Source organism: Gastrolobium bilobum, unplaced genomic scaffold (assembly GCF_033153095.1).
Source record: "Gastrolobium bilobum isolate Gb01-03AN ecotype WA unplaced genomic scaffold, APGP_CSIRO_Gbil_v1 utg2184, whole genome shotgun sequence".
Lineage (NCBI taxonomy): Eukaryota > Viridiplantae > Streptophyta > Magnoliopsida > Fabales > Fabaceae > Gastrolobium > Gastrolobium bilobum.
This window is the reverse complement of record NW_026899222.1, coordinates 403229-421675: the sequence shown is the minus strand read 5'-3', so window position 1 is coordinate 421675 and position 18447 is coordinate 403229. Positions and strand designations below refer to the sequence as shown.

Genomic DNA, 18447 nt, shown 5'->3' with positions numbered 1-18447 from the left:
ATGGGCTCCTGATGTAGGACCATTCAATGCCCAATTTCACCGATTTAACCCAAACAGTTAGCCTGATGGTCTACGGTCTGCAATAACAGGTTTTCTTCTTTCTTTTTCTTGTTGTAAGACCATGAAGTGATCTCACATTGGCTTTTTCTACATGAAATTAATTGCTTATTATAAATGTAACCCAAGAAAAAAAATTGAAATTAAGCCGTATATAATTCTTTTTTGTGAGTAGTTGTATGTAAATTTAGGCGAGTCCATATTTTATGTGTTCATTTCCCTTGCTCTAAGTCTCTAACAAGGCAAATATACACGCTGGATTGTGCCCAAAACCACGTGTCAATATTGAGGAAATAAAAATTCTACCCAAATATCGTAAAATTAGATTTCAATTGGCATAATTAGATATAATTTAGGTAATTGAGAAGAATAATAATATTTTTTATATAGTAATACATTATTCTATGGGATAGGTTATATTATTAGGGCATGTTTGGTGTGACGTATAAGGCCTGATGGTATAAGCTTATACTATACGTTATGACATTTTCAGTTGTTTGGTGTGACTATTGTATAGTATAAGTTTATACAGCAGAATCTCTTAATACATCAAAACGATGTATAACTTAATCCGGCCTAAGGAAAGGGATAAGGTCTGATAAGAGATTGATGTATTAACATCGTTGACCAGTGTAATTTTAAAAAATTAATATATTATTTTAATATTAATATATTAAAATAAAAATTATTTTTTTCAATATATTATTTTTTAAAATATTGAATATTTTTATTTTTATAAAAATTAATTCATGTTTTGGACACACAGATCAATAAATTTATATAAAAATTAATATCATATGATATTTTTTGAAGAATTATATAAATTCTTTATTAAAGGATATTTTTATTAAAAATATTTATTTTTATCCTAAATAGTATTATACAGTTCTTTACCAAATACTATATGATATTATCTTATACAATATTGTACCAAACGCTATATAGTATTAAAATTCAATCAGGTCTCGTACAATCAAGCTTTATACTATCAGAACTTATACTATCAGACATTATCATATACTATACACCAAACATGCCTTTATATGATAAATGCCAAGACGATAACTAAGAAAATTATCAAAAGTTTACCAAAAAACAAGACTAAGAAAATCTAATGTTGCAAATTTTGCTCATAGACGAGAGAGATTTACTAGAAATAAACTACTTAAATAGGTACTTAGGGGAAGTTTTTTGTAGGAAATCTCATTCGGATATCGAAACATATTGTTATTAGCGCAACAATTTCCTTTTTTTATAAGTGTGAATGAACTTGATTTGCTATTCCTTGTCTATCCTTATTCAAGTTATAATTGTTAGGTAACAAAGTATCACAAGTAAAATAGAATTGGAGAAAAAAAAATAGAATTTCAAGATATTATTAATCACATCAATTGATCAGGTAAATGTAAATCTAATAGAAATCTCTTTGTGCAATGTAACAATAACTAATTAAATAATTACTAAATTTGAAGTTATATTTTTTAATTACTTTTATAGACATCAACGATGTAATTAATTTTATTTTAATTTTATTAGTCAGGATATCAACAAATATACTAATTAAAGTGACACATAAAATTTATGTAGAAGATCTAATTGAAAAAAATCATGGGTAAGACAAAAAAAATTCACTAAGTGGAAGAAATTATTCTATTCTAATTATAAAAAGATAATAATATCACTTCTTTTTAAATTAGGAGAACATACCACACTTAAAAATAGCATTTAAAAGTTTCTATTTAATTTTTGATTATATTTATCTCATTTTACTTGAAAGAAATAATTTTTTAACAAGAGTCGATCTCAGCGGCAGCCGGCTCAAAAATTTAGGTGGTGCCAAAAAATTTGACATATTAAATTATCAAAATATTTATCGTAGTTACTCAAATTTATCAGGAAAAAAATTTACTATGAATTCTAACATAGTTATCTAAATTATGTATTAAATAATGTCACATAATATTGAAAATTCAAATGAACAATTATCAAAGCAAATATATAAAAATGCACTAACCTTTTTAGTAAACATTTCAAACATAAAAATTTCACTTTCCTCCCACAACATAATAAGTAATAAACCACATATTATACACAAATATAATAATTATATGTATAATAAGCATTATCTTTCGTCTCCTCTTTCATTATCTCTATTTCTTAAAGTTTCAATATCTCACTTTAGAAGTCTTTCTAGGTCAACTATTCATTTTTGTGATTAAGTTTAGAAGTCCTTCTTTTTTAAATAATAGGAGTAAGAATAAATAGTATAACTGATTAGAATAAAGCAAAAAAAATATATATATAGGATAAAAAAAAAGAAGAAGGTGAAACACAAAAATAACCATACTATACATCCTTATTATTTGTTTGCATTTACATGATTTGTTGTTACTTTGTATTGAGTATTTGATTTTCTATTTAGGTGGTGCCAAATTATAATTTTTACCTTAGTTAATTATAATTGATCACATAATATATATAATAAGTAAAAAAAAAAAAAAAAAAAAGTGCCAAGACACCTGCTGGCCTTCACGTGGCTACGCCACTTGTCGATCTCAATCTCTTTTTTTCTCTCTCTTTTTACCTGATCTCACTTATTATTTTATTTCTATAATAAGATAACTATTTTCCCCGTTTAATTTTTTTGTGAATTGTGGGATGTTTTGAACAGATGAGAAGGGCAGTGTCTCTAGGGAAAAAAAGTTTGCTAATGTACTGTAGCTTACTCGTTTCCACTCTATCGCCGCTTTTTGCACATCATCTTGTGCAAACAAATCTTCGCATAAACAGTAACAGTTGAAACTTTCATACAGTGGCTTTGTCATTGAGCATAGTCGTATGTATAATGCCAGAATAAATATATTGCATAATTTAATGTATGATTTAGAATGCCCAACCAAATGCTGGACAATCTCCCTCTTCATGTCCTTGCTATCTCTGCTAACAAGCGTCTTTTTAAAATAAACCAGCAATGATATTCCAAGCCAGTTGGAATCTATGTGCATAGATGCGTTATCCCCAATCAGCTTCTATCCAATTGTTTTCCAAGTTTATAGAATTGATTAACTAAAAGGATAGATAAATATGTAAGGTATGCGTAGGAATGGTCATAAATTTAAATCATATTTTACACTAATTATTTAGGTTCATGTTATAAGAAAAAATCTCTTAAAGTTAATATCCTTACGATTATATTTAAAAATAAAAGACGTGTCACGATGATTCAATTTTATATATTCAATTACATTTTTTTATAATAGATTTTTATTAGTATATTTTTTTTATAAAATAACATATGTCATTTTATTTTATTTTATTTAAATTTGAATTTGTTTTTTTGAATTAATTAATATATTTTATTAGTAATTTTAAATGTAGGATCCTTACTAGTGGCACTTAAGATAAAGCCATTTAGTTAATTCCATGCGTTGGAAGGTGCATATCTATTGGACAAGAAAATTTCATCCCATTAGATTGGAACTTAATTAAAGGCCATTGATCATGAAGTAACAATTTTACGCAAAACTGACATTTATAACTATAGATTATTACATATGGAAAAAAAAATACTTTTATAATAGTGCCTATATTTTTAAATATATAAATAATTTTTATTTGAGATATCGAACTTTTAAAATTTGGTTTTTTGACCATATATTTAAAAAAAAAAATTAAAAGTGAAAAAAGGGGAATTTTTTTTACTGATCTATTGAAATGCATTATTGCGGAATCCAGTCTAGCCAGCCTATTACGGGACGGCACCATACAATCAGTTTTTTTCGCATGATCACCAGATGTTGTCATTTTCACCTGGCACTCTAGCAGCATCCCGATTGAATTTTTATTTTTTTTCTTATCATTTTCTCACATTTCGCATAATTATTAATTGATATCATAAATAATAATTAATATATTATAATTAGGTTGATAAATGATATAATTGTTATCATTTTACATATTGACGAGTCGAATAACAATTATATTGTAAATAATTCTTATTTGAGTGGTGTGATTTATTTATAATTCTTATAAGTTTAAAATTATGAAATTTATTGTTAATAATTATAATTTGATAATTAATATTTTTTATTCTTTTAAGTTTTGGAAAAAAATCAGATATTTGATCTATTTAAGTTGGATGAATGATGATAATTTCATGAAATGTATAGTTATTCTTGAAACATTACGATATGTAATTCTGAATTCTTTTTAGATGTTTTTAGGTAATTAATAAAAATACTTTCTATTATTTTAATTTCAAATAATTCAAGTGTGAATAATCGGTAGAAATTTATATTCTAAGAGAAAAAAAAAATTCAAATGAAATATTTAAACTATATCACATATTTAATTTTTTCGGGCTAAATAAATTTAGTGTTTTGAATTTATATGAATTCCAAATAATCACATAAGGCGAGAAGAATTATTTGCAGTATTAATTATTGTTTTATTTAATGAATTTAATAATAATTTTTTGAACTAATATTTATTATTTATTATTTTAAATAATAAATGATATTTATATGGAATGGGAAATAGAGTGAAAATTGAAATCAACAAATGTTGTCACATGAAAGCATTTGATAATCACATTGGTCCAATGTAATTGAGTCGGGTTGGACCTCATGTTTTTTTTTTTTTTTTTGGTAAAAACGTTGGACCTAATGTTAAAACCAAATGTTGTCACATGACACGTGATCCTATAGCATGATATATTACAATGGATAGGTTAAAAAGGTCTACCCATTGTACTAAAAAAAAAAAAAAAACAAGGTCTACCTTTATTCCCTTCGATTTTTTATTTTTCTAATATTTTGTTCATAAAGCCCTACTGTTTTTATTTCAAAGTTTAAATCTCAAACATTGTGAACAATACTCAAATATGCTCACTTATCTAAACTACCTTTGTAAACAAGATAAAATTAATAATTCAATATATACCAACTCAACTAATACAAAATAACAACAATAAATGTTGTTTGTACAACATTTTAACAGATATAAGAATGGGAATTGGTAAATGCTGAAGGATGACCTTATAAACTATTTTTTTGACATATTTTTCTATGGACATAACACGCCTCAAAAATACTATTATAATTATAATAACCACTTGAAAATTTTGAAGATCAATATTCGGTTCTTCCTATCTTCTTTTATCTCTAGTATATTGCACCACTTGAGTTGATAAACTCGATGCAAATTGTCAAAAATTGTTCTATGAAAGAGTTTCCTAATCTAGACGAGAGAGTAGATTTGCTAGTTAAACCTATTAAATTGATTAAGTCATCCTAATTGTGAATGTGTTTAGTGATGTCATTTCCGTTTTAACAATCCAATGTTTTTTGGGTTCTAACATCTCCAAATTTCTAACAATTTTTAATAATAGTAAAATATTCCTATAATAGAGATATTGGAAAAAAATAACATTTAAATTATTTAATAAGATTGCATAAATATTGCGGAAGCTAAATTAAAATCAATTTGGCAAAATGTTATCACCGCACCTGTAGCAGGACAAGTGCAAAGCTAACTAAAAGATAATCTTATTCCAAAATATATATATATTCAATGTAAATATTTAAAAATTTAAAATATAAATTTAAGAATCTAAATATATCTAATACATTTATAAATCCTAAGCCTAGTTTGAAAAGTTTGAGATGTTATCCTTACTGCTCAATGCCAGCCCCAGATTTTGCAATCTGCTTCACTAAAACTCTGCTACCCGAAGGATCATTGTAGCACAAAGACAAACAATCAGCAAAAGCTGATAATCTCAATCTAGAACACAACAAAGATAGTCATAAGTTAATCAATAATTTAGAACACAACAAAGATATTCATAAGTTAATCAATAATTATAATCAACTTAAAATCAATCAAGACATTTTATTTAGAATAAATATATCTTAATAAATCAGCATAATCAACTCAATGATATTTTAATGAGGATAATCAGCAACTAACATATTCAGCACAACATTACATAGATGATAATAATCACAATCACAACTCAAATCAAGTATCAAATTCTATTATTAATCATATTTAAGTTCATTTAGTGTATTTAGTGAAAAGAGAATCATGGTAGACCCGGGAAAACCTGTCAGTTTACCCTGTGACTCGAGAAATCCTGTCAGTCACAAATAATCAAATTGGTGATAATCAAAACATCTCTCCCTAGTGTGCATACCTCTTCTCAAAGTTGCTACTAGTATCACAGGACTTAAGAATTGGAGGGACTTTAAAGACTTTTTTTACAATCAAGATTTCATAAGATTGGATTTTAAAGGATTTTAATAGAATTCATAAGATTTGAAAATACAATGTGGATTTATAAGATTTTTAAAAAACATATGAATTTTTAACAAACATTCATAATTACAAGAGTCAATAAAAATAATAATAAAGAAATGCAATGATATTAATAAAAAAGTAAAACCTAATATAATTTTTAACGAACATTCAAAATTATTAAGCAACAGTTCTCCACATATCTAAAGCTATATTAGTTCTCCACGCATTAGCATTTTCTTGTTCCTGCTCTTGGGCCTAATGGGTTGAAAATTATTTTCTTCATTTGTATCAGAGCTATGCATATATGACTGTAAGACCCAATTTTTTAATTATCAAAATAATTCTAAATTTGCATATAGAACCTAAAGTTCATGGTAAAAATTCGTTTGGAATTTTTTACAATTGATATTGGAAACCTTGGGGTTTTTGTTATACGTGATGAGAGTTTTCTAACCATATACCATATGCATGTTTTCATTAAGTATACGAAGAAAATTTTGAATCTAAATTTCTCAGTTTTATTACATGAAAATTTAGAAAATTTCTCAAATTATTTTCAATTGATACATTGAAACCTTAAATTGCTTTGGGGTTTTTGAATAACAAGTTTTTAGTTATCTATTGACATAAAAATTGTTTGAAATGGGTTCCTATAACGAAGGAATTTCGTTCATGAATATATTGTTACGAAACATAAGGTTCATATTATGAAAGTATCTTTCTTAAAATTGATATTGTTTCATTGATCTAAAACGAAAATTGGTTTCAAGGTTTTAGTTCTCCCGTTGTTTTCCTACTGTTTTATATTATTTTTAATACAAAAATCACATATTTTTTTGCCAAAAAAAACCACAACCCGTAACTTGAAAAATCATTTTTTAAAATTTCAAAATCTCTCAAAAATATGTTGTTTTTAGATATATTATATTAAAATTTAGTTGGTTTGTTGTTTCTGTATTGTTTCGTAAGAATCGCTAAAAAATTTGTTGTTTTTGAGTTTTGACGAAGCTGTTGTGGCGAAATTTGATTTCGAGCACTGCAATAGAGAAATGAGAAAATATTACAATAGAGAAATCTCAAGAAATTTTAGGGGTTACGGTGAGATATTGAGTGCGATATCCTATTTACATTTCTCACTAAAAAGTCTAACGAAAGTCCACACCAATAGAAAATTCATTAAAATCGTTAGATTTTTGAATTTTACAAGATGATTTTTCCATTGTTTAAAATCTTGATTGAATACCAACGGATTTAGACGTATTTTAAAATAATCTTTTAAAATCCTAATTGAATACCAATAGATTTTTTTATCCAAATATAATCTATTAAAATTCTTTGAAATCTCAATCCAATATACCCTTGTTGTGTCATTAAAAAAAAGGCAACATATTTCAAACACAATAATAAAATACGGATAACTATAAAAAAAAATATTGGATAAATATTTATTATTATGTATACAAAGAGGAATGTTATACTTACAACTTATTTTTTACAACATCTTACAGTTATATCTTAACATTGTTAATTTTCGCCAATCAACGGTTATCATTTATTGTGAATTAATAATTAATTAATGAGTTTAATTTGAGAAAATTATAACCGTTGATTGGCGAAAATCACCGGTGATAAGATATGATTGTAAGAAGTTGTAAAAAAAAAATTATAAGTATAACTTACCTCATATACAAAAGCGCGACGTTGATTTTAAATTGATTTAACGGTAATTAAATAATGGGAATAACATCAATCCTTTTAAAAGATATAAGTTTATATTCTTTTATATCCTAACCGTTGATTTCCGTCCATCAACGGTTATAATCTATTGGATTAAAATTATTAATTTCCCTTAAATAATTAATAAAAACAATAAGAATAAAATGATAATAAATATAACAGCTGCCTAAAAAATTGATTTTAAATTAAAATAAACGAAAATGTTTTCTTTCCATTCTTTTGGTTATTTTGGATGACAGTTTATCCATCTACACTCTACAGTAATTAGCGGGGAAACGAAACGACAGAGCACCATGAATGAATTTCCCGAAATGAATTCGAGGCCGGCCACGGATTAAATCAATATTTTAATTATTTTGACATAAATTAATTTTGTTGTTGTTGCTGATTTTGAATAATTGTAGTGAAGAGTGCAGACCACCGAATTTGTGATCTACCACTACCATAGTGTACTGGAAGCATTATAAGCATCAGCATCATCTTCTTCTTATTATTGTAGACTACAAATACTACAGAGTCATCAGCTATGGCTCTTCATCTTAACGTTTCAAATTGATAGAGAGAGAGAGTGTGTGTGTGTGTGCGCGTTGACGTACGAAGAAAATGGAGGCGCCCACGTTTGTGTCGAAAGCGAGGACCGCCTTCCATTCTGCTGCTGCGAAAGCGGAGAGGGTTCTCATGGACTTCAAATCCGATCGAGGTGCTCCTCACGCCACATCACCATAACCATAACCTCTTCTTTTTTTCTCTATTTTCCATTTTTTCCATTTCGTTTTAAACGGACGTGCTTTCTTTTCTTTTCTTTTCTTTTTTCTTTCTCTCCTCTTTTTTTTTTTAAAAAAAAATAAATAAATATTTGTTTTGGGAATGAGCATTGACTCAATTTGTTGATTGGTGAAGAAGATCATGATAATCAATCGTCCAGCAACTTGACGAGACAACCGGTAGTTGAATCTCCTCACAACGAGAACGAGAACGAGTCCAAGGTAATGGCCATGGGAATTATTGTTAATTGTTCTGCTTTGTGGTTGTTTTTGAATAGGACTTGGATGAAACGTTTAACTGTTGTTTGTATTGGTTTTTTATTTGCACAATTTGATGCTTTGGAATGTGGTGCCAATGTATGCACTTCCGGGAACTGCATTTTGATTACCGAATGGAAGTGTATGTGTTTGTTTTGTTAGGTTCTTGGTGAAGGTCAATAATGGAAGGGGAATTTAGATCAGGATATTGAGATTGGATGTATCCAAGCTCGTTATTTTAAACTAATGAACTATGTTTCCTGTTTAATTCATTCCATCAATGTCATTCCTCAGAATGTATAATAATTGAGCCTCCACACAAAGCATGAAGATGAATTCCCGGTTTGTCCCTGATTAATTTTTAGAATATTTGCTGTAGTCTTCTTCCCTCCGATCACAACTTTCCAAGGGAAAAAGTTACAATCCGAAATGTGTCCTGGCTTGAAGATGATCAGTACCTGTTTATTAATTTGTTTGTGTTAAGCCTTGGTACTTTTTACTTATTAGGCAACATTTGTCCTGCAGTGAGTGATATTACTTACAAAATTGATCTTTATAATGGGATGGTGCAGCTTCGCAGTCAATCAAAGCATAAAAAGTGGAGGCCTCCGCATATAGGAATAAAGCAGGATTGGCAAGATAAAATTAAGAACATTCGAATAGGGAGAAAAGAAGTTGAAGAAAAAGACAAAGTTGGGGATGCAAGCATGGCAATTCCATTTTATGATGAAAATTTGTACATCTTGAATATGAAGAATGATCTTGAGGCCAAGGTAAGAAAATCTGAAACATTTTAACTCAAGGATTTACCTTCCAATTATGTGCAGATAATTGAAGTTTCTAAACCAATCGGTTATGCCTGGATGTTAGCAAAATGAAAAATGCATGCTGATTATGAACATTTTGTTTTCAAAATAGTCACTGTCAAACTGCTTCATCAACTTCGAGTAAGATAGGAATGCATGGTATAATTGTGATGAATTAGTAATGTATGCTTATTAAGCATCTCATGGTTAACTGCCTCTTTCCAGTAAATCAATTGAAAATACAATTGAGATTTTGATTTGCCAATTCAATTATACAAATGGATTGCTCAATGATGTGTGAGTAAAAACTTGGATTTAGGCTTCAGAAGCAATTCCCTCGGTTGAAAGCCTAACTGCTGCAACTAAAGATCCCATTCCTCCGGCATCTGTGCTGAAGCAATTGGCTATAGCTGTCGAGTAAGTTCTTCTTGTTTGCACTTTTTTTGTCTTTTGTTCCTGCCACTTTCCATGAACTACTCAAAGGTTCTGTTCTATGTTGTTGCATTCTATTTCTCTGGTTGCAAAATTCCCTTTTTCTATTTGGCACTTAATTGTTGAATGTAAGTTTTTTTAATCCAAGAACATAAGATTCTTGTTTCTGTTATTCAGAAAGATTTTCAGCTTAACAATACAGCTATCCTCTTCCTTTAAATTTTTGGACCTTTTGACTAGGGCTGGAAGTAAAAATAAGTCAATGAAAGATTTTATAGCTTCATCAGGAGGTTCCTCACCTGCCAGAGAGAGGGCAGGCTTAAGTCTATCTGCAGTTAAGGCTCTAGTGTTGCGTGAAAAGGAGGACAAACTTAGCTCTGAGTTTAGTAGTGATGAGAAAGTTGTGAATTTGATTAATTCTCTGTTTGATCCAGGTATGTGAATTGCAGGTGGCTTATTGATGATGTAATTTCAATAAAGAACCTTTTTATGCTTGTACTTTTTTTTTTTTCATTTGACATATTATCCTGCGATGATCTTTCACTTTCATTGTAATATTTGCAAGATATTCGCAGAGGGAGATTTCCTTAGAAGAAAGATCAACTCGAATCCTGAGGAAACTGCCATCACATCTTTGCCAAGAGATATTCATGGTGCTCCTCCTGAAAGCCTTGTTGTTAAGCTAGCTGAAATCGTTGGAAACTACAAGACCCTTCGAAAAATGGCTCTTTTCTGGTGCAGGGTTGTTGTTGAAGTATGTATAACTTGATAAGAACTTCTACTTTTGATATCATATAAGCACTGTATTATAAACCTAGAACTCTAGATTTAATTTACTCTCCTGAATGTATTTTCTACAATATATAAGCTATTATCTTAAGTAATTGATAGTTTAAGGGCGTATGATCTTAGAAGTTTGGGATTTTTTTTTTATTGTTTGGGGGTGGGGTGGGTTTTTTTTTTGGCCTTGTGATTATATGTTTTTTATTCTGGTTTGCATAAATCATTCCCCACCTTCCCCTTTGGAAAATAAATAAAAAGTGCAAAAAAAGCAGCAACTCATTCATATGCTATTTTATTTGAATCTTGGAGATGCTTTTCAAAACAACTCAATCCTATGTGACCTGTCAAGTTTGTCTTAATTTTTTTCCCCTTTTTCCCCTCAAATCTGCTTGTCGTTGAAAGAAAAGAAAGAAATCCTATACAAAATTCCTGTTTAGAATTTGTGACTTTTTAACTAGGATTCAGTAAGGCTACTCCATTATTTTCCTTCTTATTTACCAGCTGAAAAGGAATATTTAAATGTTTCTACCTATGCAGCTGAGAAAACTTTGGTCTGAAGAACAATATTTACCTGGAATCCCCCTGGACGAGATTCCAGATCTGAAGTCATGTCTTTTGTATCAACAATTTCAAGTAATTAATTGTTGCATCTCTCGGAAAAGACTCCGTATTATTGCCACCGAATCTCTAGAGTCTATGATGAAGCAAGCTAATTCAAACATAGAAGAAACAGTCAATTATAATGGCGGAACTCCTGCAAGCCCTGTTTTATATGCTAGATTAAATACAGGGGACCTTGTTCTTCGACTTGGTGCAGATTGCCCAACTGGAGATCTGGCATTGTTGGAAACTGGCGAGCCTGTGTACACTCCTGTCACCCAGGTTCGATGGATATTTATTAGTGCTATATTACTATTTAAACTTTCTCTTATGCTTGAAATCTTTTTGACCATTTCATGTAGGAAGGACCTTTGCTTACAGAAGATCTTATCAAAGAAACAGAGGAATTTGTTTTGCGGACAGGGAGGTCTGTAAACTAACTGAGATTCATCTGTGACCCTGTCAGTTATATGAAATTCTAAATCCATTTTCTGTTTTCCTTATATGTAGTGTGTTAATCCCAATTCACTATTTTTTATCACCAACATTCTGAATAAAAAATTCACTGCTTGTTGGATGTGTTCATGTATGCCTTTAAAATTGTTTGGCATGATCTAAACCTATGACCTATTGACCTACCTCTTAACATAATACCTTGTACTCGCTGGACTAAGTGTGGGAATCTAAAACCATACCCATATATGTCTACTTTGATCTGTTTGTTAAATAATTTCTAGAAGTTGAATTGATGGACTAGTTGATCTTCAGAACATTCACAGAATGTTATTTTGTAATACATTGATGACCATGTATCTGTTTCTCATGTGACTATTATGCAAATGCTAGCTTCATTTAACTGCAGGTGTGCATTCATTATGTAATAGTTTATAGTTAGCATCACTTGGGCATTTCTTGATTACAAACTTAACTTTTATGGTCAGTGTCGGTGCTGGGTGCTCTCAACTGCTCTCCGATATGCAGGCCTTCAAGGTCAGTCTCTCCCTTGAAGGGAACTTTTGTTACTGATATTCTGAATGCTTCTAACAATTTGAATGTTCCTAATGCTCTGTCTGAGTAAGTTCTTTTTGATATCATATTTTAGGCAGCAAATCCTGGATGTATTTTGGAGGATTTTGTAAGATGGCACTCTCCTCCTGATTGGACAGATAATGAGACAAGTACTGAGGATAGTGATGTTTTTGATGGTGGTGAGCCGTTGTCTGCTAGAGGTCAGCTAAGTCGGCGAATGCAAAAAGAAGGTGTACTGACAGTCTTTTCCATCCTATAGTTTACTTAAATTCTGCTGCAACACAATTTTGTGGTCTTTTTCAATGTCAATGGACCATCGGCATCTTATAAAATAGTGATTTTTTTTGCTAGAAACAAAATATTTTGTTCACCATATCTTGTAACCAGTTGTGTGAAAATTTTTGCTATATGCTTATAAACTTTACCATAATTTATGTGTTTATTATGGCTTTGATTTCCAATGGGGTTGTAGTTTGGTGAGTTGTGAGGAAGGTATGCATGGAATCCACACTATATATGGCAGGAATTGATTAGTGCAGGCTGATGAAAGAACTTTTGTGGTAAACTCTCAGTTTTAGGTTCTGAATGTCTGACAGTAGAATTTGAATTTTTTTTAATGTTGAATTCATAATTTCATTGTCACTGAATTGACTTGGCATAGATCTTCAGGTTTCATATTCCTAACTGCCTCAGTCAAACCATTAAGTTGAAAGTGCTGACATCTTATGTTTGAATCTTTATGGCATTTATATACTATATATATTGCCAAAATTGAATATCATATATGTATGCTAAAACAAACGGAGAAAAGTAAATCTTGAGCATCGTCTTGGTTTTATTATAACATGTATACTCTGTAAGAAACATAGGCACTGTTGGCCACTTATGTTCTTTTGATTTCATATCAGAAAACTTCTCTGAATTTCATTACATGATGATAGGTAATTTGTGGCGTGAATTGTGGGAAACATCTAAACCAGTGCCGGCTGTCAAACAGGCACCTCTCTTTGATGAGGATTTGGCAGTGTAAGTCTAATATTTTTTTTTTTTTGTGTGTTAATTTATATTTTCCCCTTAATGCCATCTCTTGAATCTCATTTTGCATTCATTTGTAGGGAGGGTATCCTCAATGCATTTGACGACATCCATCCTTCTGAGCTTTTTGGACAGCTGTTTGTTTCTTTAGTAAGTTCTTTCTTTTTCGTTTCACATTTGCTACTTTTATTGTGTTTAATTAGTTTTCATCTGTCATCATCACATCCATAATGGATCTCTAAAGTACTAATATTGGTACTCATGTTAATTGTGTACATTAATTTTTTTTTTTTTGGAAATTAAAATGTTTACTTTTGTGGGAGGCTGGTGACTGAATCTAAAGCAGATTGAAGAATGTAGTGTAGACTTGAGTTCATGTAGGTGCTGCTAAGAACTAAACATTTTTCCTGTAATGCGGGTTATAGAAGAGAATGTATTGCTATCTCGGCAATTTATGTGAGCTCAGAATGGTAAGACTGGCATGCAAGTTGGGCATGTCTGCATGTCCATTCACAAAACCTCCTGGGAGCTCTAATATAAGGCAACATGTTATCGGTGCTAATGGTTGAAAGAACTATAGTTAGCTCAGTTTTACTCTTCAAAATATGCATGCTTGCAGTTTCGCACTCTAGACATTCCCGTCAATCTATAAGCAATAGACAACAGCCTTATGTGTGTATGGTAGAGCTGCTTCTTGAAGTGATTGCTGAGGCATTGACTAATGTGCTACCAGATAGGTGCAAACCTTACTGTCCCCTGATTGGTGAGGAATAATAAGTGTCTTCTGTTGTAAGACTGGCATATGTTAATACAAAGAAAACTGTACAAAGTACAAACATACATATCATCTGCCTACATAAATTTAAAGGAGATGAAATGGAGTATTACTTTAATAAATTGCTATACAGGGAGGTGGGATGTTCTTCCTATTACACAGGACTAATAGCCTGCGTCAATCGAAGAAGACTGCTAGCCTCTACTAGAGTCTGTGTGCTGTGGATTAAATAAAATGTTAAATATAGTTGTTTTTTTTTCTTTTCTTTTTTTGGTAAATGTTGTTTTTTTTTCTTGAATCAAGAAAATGTAGAGAAATCATTTAATAAGACTCTGATTAAACTTAAAAGTAAGATGAAATCCTGGCCATACAGACTTCAACGTGTAGGCTATTAAAGTTCTATGAAGATTAAAGCATTTGCTCTTTTATTTCACCAATTTTTGATAAAAAGAATTATAATTGTTCTTAACTTTTAATTATTTCAGTTTTTTTTTCTTAAAGTTACATAAAGAGTTTATTTGTCAAAATATTACTTAATTGATGAATTATCCTAATATATGATCCAGTGATTATATAAGCTTCTTGATAGAATCCTGCCTGTTCTTTCTTTGAACAAGTTGACTATATTTAATTGATAGATGATTGTTAAAAGAAATTTTTTCCATTGATTTGGTTATTCCTTTTTTGTGCCTTTCTAATCATAAGCGTTGGTCTTAATTGTATAGCTTGGTTTAGGATTTGCAATTGCTGAACCTGTGCTGTCTAGTAGCAGTGACTTCTCAAAGTTGTTTTGTGACTGCAAGGACTACATAGTTGCCACGTGTCAAGGCAACAACTTGAGTGAGAAAATTGATGACCTTCTCCAGGTGGGTACTCTTAGACTAAATGGCTGTTACATGAAACTATATAGTATCTGCCCAAATCCTTGTGAGGCATTTCTTTTTTGATTATACCTTAATGAAATGGTCAATATGACAATATGTAACCGAGTGGAGAAAATCCTTGCTTTATGCACCTATTTGAAGAGTCGTTCACTATATAAACTTATGAAGCAGAGTCTTGAGAAAAAACACTTTGGGACTATCAAATTGTTTAAAACTTTCTCTTCTACTTTAACACAGCCTACCTTACAGGACTGTTTAGTTTGGTTTTTTTGGCATATAGGCTCCTTCTGCAAGATAACCCTACCTGTGAGCCCATGGGGATGAAAAATAGTTCCTCTGAAATGTAAATGCAAAAGATACTTGCTGTTGATGATTTTTATGTGCAACTATTTGATAGTAATGTCATTCAATAGAGAAGTTAATGCTCACATCCTTGTGTAGGTATATGAAACAGTGGAGACAATGTTACTGAATCCTGAAGAGGCACTAAAGATGATGAAGCAGTCAGAAGAATCAACTACGATTACTGGTGAGCTAAAGAGCCCGTTTAAGAGGCTAAGGCTTATCTTTGGTGGTAAAGATAAACTATTGAGAAAGTCTGTATCAAAAGATAAGATAAACGATGAAGAAAAGCCAATTCGGCAATCTTTCTCAAACTTCTTTGAGAGCAAGTCATCTTTATTTTCAAAGAAGCCTCCTAAATCTGAAAGTCTATCCCCTTCTGAGAAACCTTCTCTTGAAACTCATTGGACAGCTAATTAGACAAAATTTATCTTCACCCTGTTTATTTAGGATAAGCAATTTTTTATTTTTATTTTTGGTTCCCCTTCCCCCCCTAAGCAGATAACTGTAAATTTTCTTTATACTTTTTTCCAAACACTTGATTGTTGAATTCTGAAGCAAATTGTAAATGACTATGGAGATGGTTTTATCATCTGAATACAAACTAAAGATACAACGAAAAGACAAGTTTATCATCCTGAATGCAGTTCACACATTTTAGTAATCCTGTTTCTTCAGCCTTGAACCCTAGACTACTATGGGTGTGCCTGCCTATTTATCTTTTTTTGCATTTACATCATCAACCTTCTGGTCTGCTTTTAGTTCATCAAATCCGTATTGCTTGGTAAGAAACTCTGGCACGATGAAATTTGCTATGAAGTATACCGATAGAAGCAGAGCACTGCAATGTGTAAAGGAAACTTGAGTACCTTCTGAACTTTAAAGACCAAAGGATGAGCAGAAAATTATCTTGTTTAAGTTTGCAGTAAATTACATTTTGGAGTAAAAGTCAGTTAAATCTTCTAGTGTCAAATATGATGACCATGAAATATCAAATGATGAATAAGGGGAAGAAAAAACCGGACCTCATTGGGAGAAAGGCAGAAAGGTCACCGGATTCGGCTGGGGCAGTAGCAGCAACAACAATGGAATGTGGAAGTGCCTTGGTCCTTAAAGGACTTGCTGAAGGAAAGTGCTGGTTCTGTGGAACAGTCCTGCTTGGTTCGCTGGTTGAAAGCCAAAACAGTTTGGTGGTATGCCCTATAGGATGTTGCTGCACTTTGAGTTTTGTATGCATGGGAAGCAATGAAGAGTGGAGCTGGAGGCACATCATGGGGAAGGTTGTATTTGTTCAGTTGGAAAGCTCCTCCTTAGAAAGATAGTTTTGGTTCACTGTAGTGCGGTCACCCAGTCTGCTTGGGATGATGTTTGGAAGGGGTATATATCATCCTTACAATTCCACAAAGGGTCCCATTTTTGTATGTTTGTTGTAGACAGTTTTAGACCCTTAGGTGAAGTTAGTCTATCTTTTCAAAGCCTATAAAGAATGAAGACATAAGCATATGGAGTTATGGATAGTAAATGGTGGGTGGCCCAATGATGGAAGCGTTTCCTCAGTTCTTAGCTGGTTGGCCTCGATTCTCTATTATTTCGAATTTGCATCTCGTAGTTTATTGGCCATTGCTAGTTAAAATTGAAATTTTACCTAAAATCAGAAAGAAGATAAAAAATCATAAAACATAAAATACTAATAAAAAAAATCGTAAAAACATAAAAGCGTTTGAAATTTTAATAAAATTGTTTTAGTTAAAAAAAATCATAAAATCATAAAATCACATATTTAAATCGAAATTTTAACTACCATGTCTGGTCCAAACTTCTTTTGCATTTTGGATTGTAAATGGTATCTTTTCTTTTTAAAATCAATTTTGTACAAGTAATATTTTATTTTCGTTCATTAAATAGATGCTGGTGAAGGCATTTATGTATACCAAGTACCAACCCCGTGCAGCTTTCTCGGTTTCTTGTTTGCACCGTTGGGAGAAGCTTGGGACTGATCACTCTGGAGCAGTGTTTTAAAATGTTAGCCCGCCTCTCGAGTTGATCCGGATCAATTCTGACCCTTTTCTTTTGAGGGTTGGAGTCACAACTTGGACTCTATATGCATATCGACTCCTCCGACTCTCAAAATTCTACTGGATTTCAGTGACTATCGGGTCAGAAGGGTCACTGCATTTTTTTTTTTTTTTTTATGAAACAACATCGTTTTATTAAAAGAATAAAATAAAAAAGCTTGCAAACCTAAATCTAATCGTTCTCTTCTCTCTCAATGACCTAAACGTCTTCAATCTTCACCTCGCTGCCGTGAATCTTCGAGAAAAGGTAAAAAATTTACCCGTTCAAATGAAATCCTTACTGTCGTCAATGGAAAACAAAAACTCATTCTTACTTCCTTAAAATTTTCCTTTATCAGGGACCTTCTCAAAAGAGGCAAACCGGATCAACATAGTGACCCCAATAGAATATGAGTTTTGTACTTTGATATCTTGATACTTTAATTAGGTTGTGAAATAGTGGCTTGTGGTTGTAATTTGTGAGTTATATTAAGTATATTTTGAATCTTTGATTATTTGTTTTTTAATATTTTCATATAGGATATATATATTTATATTTTTTTAATATATAAAACTGGGTCAGCGTAATGA

At 30.9% G+C, this 18447-nt stretch overlaps 2 protein-coding genes across 3 annotated transcripts; one reads left to right on the top strand and one right to left on the bottom strand.

Annotated features, from left to right (window-relative positions):
- Positions 1-8368: 8368 nt before the first annotated feature.
- Positions 8369-16222, top strand: LOC133288494 (uncharacterized). Of its 2 annotated transcripts, none has more exons than XM_061486265.1 (14): positions 8369-8794; positions 8995-9080; positions 9689-9889; positions 10242-10339; positions 10595-10788; positions 10930-11108; positions 11675-12019; positions 12100-12164; positions 12679-12727; positions 12840-12996; positions 13708-13792; positions 13882-13951; positions 15302-15442; positions 15902-16222. In XM_061486265.1, exons 1-14 carry the CDS (start codon positions 8698-8700, stop codon positions 16220-16222), a joined length of 2088 nt encoding a protein of 695 aa, XP_061342249.1. In that variant the 5' UTR covers positions 8369-8697. The 2 variants fall into 2 exon arrangements, with proteins under 2 accessions (XP_061342249.1, XP_061342250.1); XM_061486266.1 differs by having other exon boundaries at positions 15915-16058.
- Positions 16223-16376: 154 nt separating this feature from the next.
- Positions 16377-17168, bottom strand: LOC133288495 (uncharacterized). Its single transcript, XM_061486267.1, has 2 exons — positions 16828-17168; positions 16377-16643 (listed from the first exon to the last, which is right to left on the bottom strand). Exons 1-2 carry the CDS (start codon positions 17073-17075, stop codon positions 16514-16516), a joined length of 378 nt encoding a protein of 125 aa, XP_061342251.1. The 5' UTR covers positions 17076-17168; the 3' UTR covers positions 16377-16513.
- Between the last annotated feature and the right edge of the window lie 1279 nt (positions 17169-18447).

Excerpts from the sequence above, each read along its gene's own strand:
- LOC133288494 (XM_061486265.1), top strand. The coding sequence starts at position 8,698 with ATGGAGGCGCCCACGTTTGTGTCGAAAGCGAGGACCGCCTTCCATTCT. Across the intron at positions 8,795-8,994 it reads GGACTTCAAATCCGATCGAG|AAGATCATGATAATCAATCG; the intron begins GTGCTCCTCACG and ends TGATTGGTGAAG. Across the intron at positions 12,997-13,707 it reads TCGGCGAATGCAAAAAGAAG|GTAATTTGTGGCGTGAATTG; the intron begins GTGTACTGACAG and ends ACATGATGATAG.
- LOC133288495 (XM_061486267.1), bottom strand. The coding sequence starts at position 17,075 with ATGATGTGCCTCCAGCTCCACTCTTCATTGCTTCCCATGCATACAAAA. Across the intron at positions 16,644-16,827 it reads TCTGCCTTTCTCCCAATGAG|TGCTCTGCTTCTATCGGTAT; the intron begins GTCCGGTTTTTT and ends TACACATTGCAG.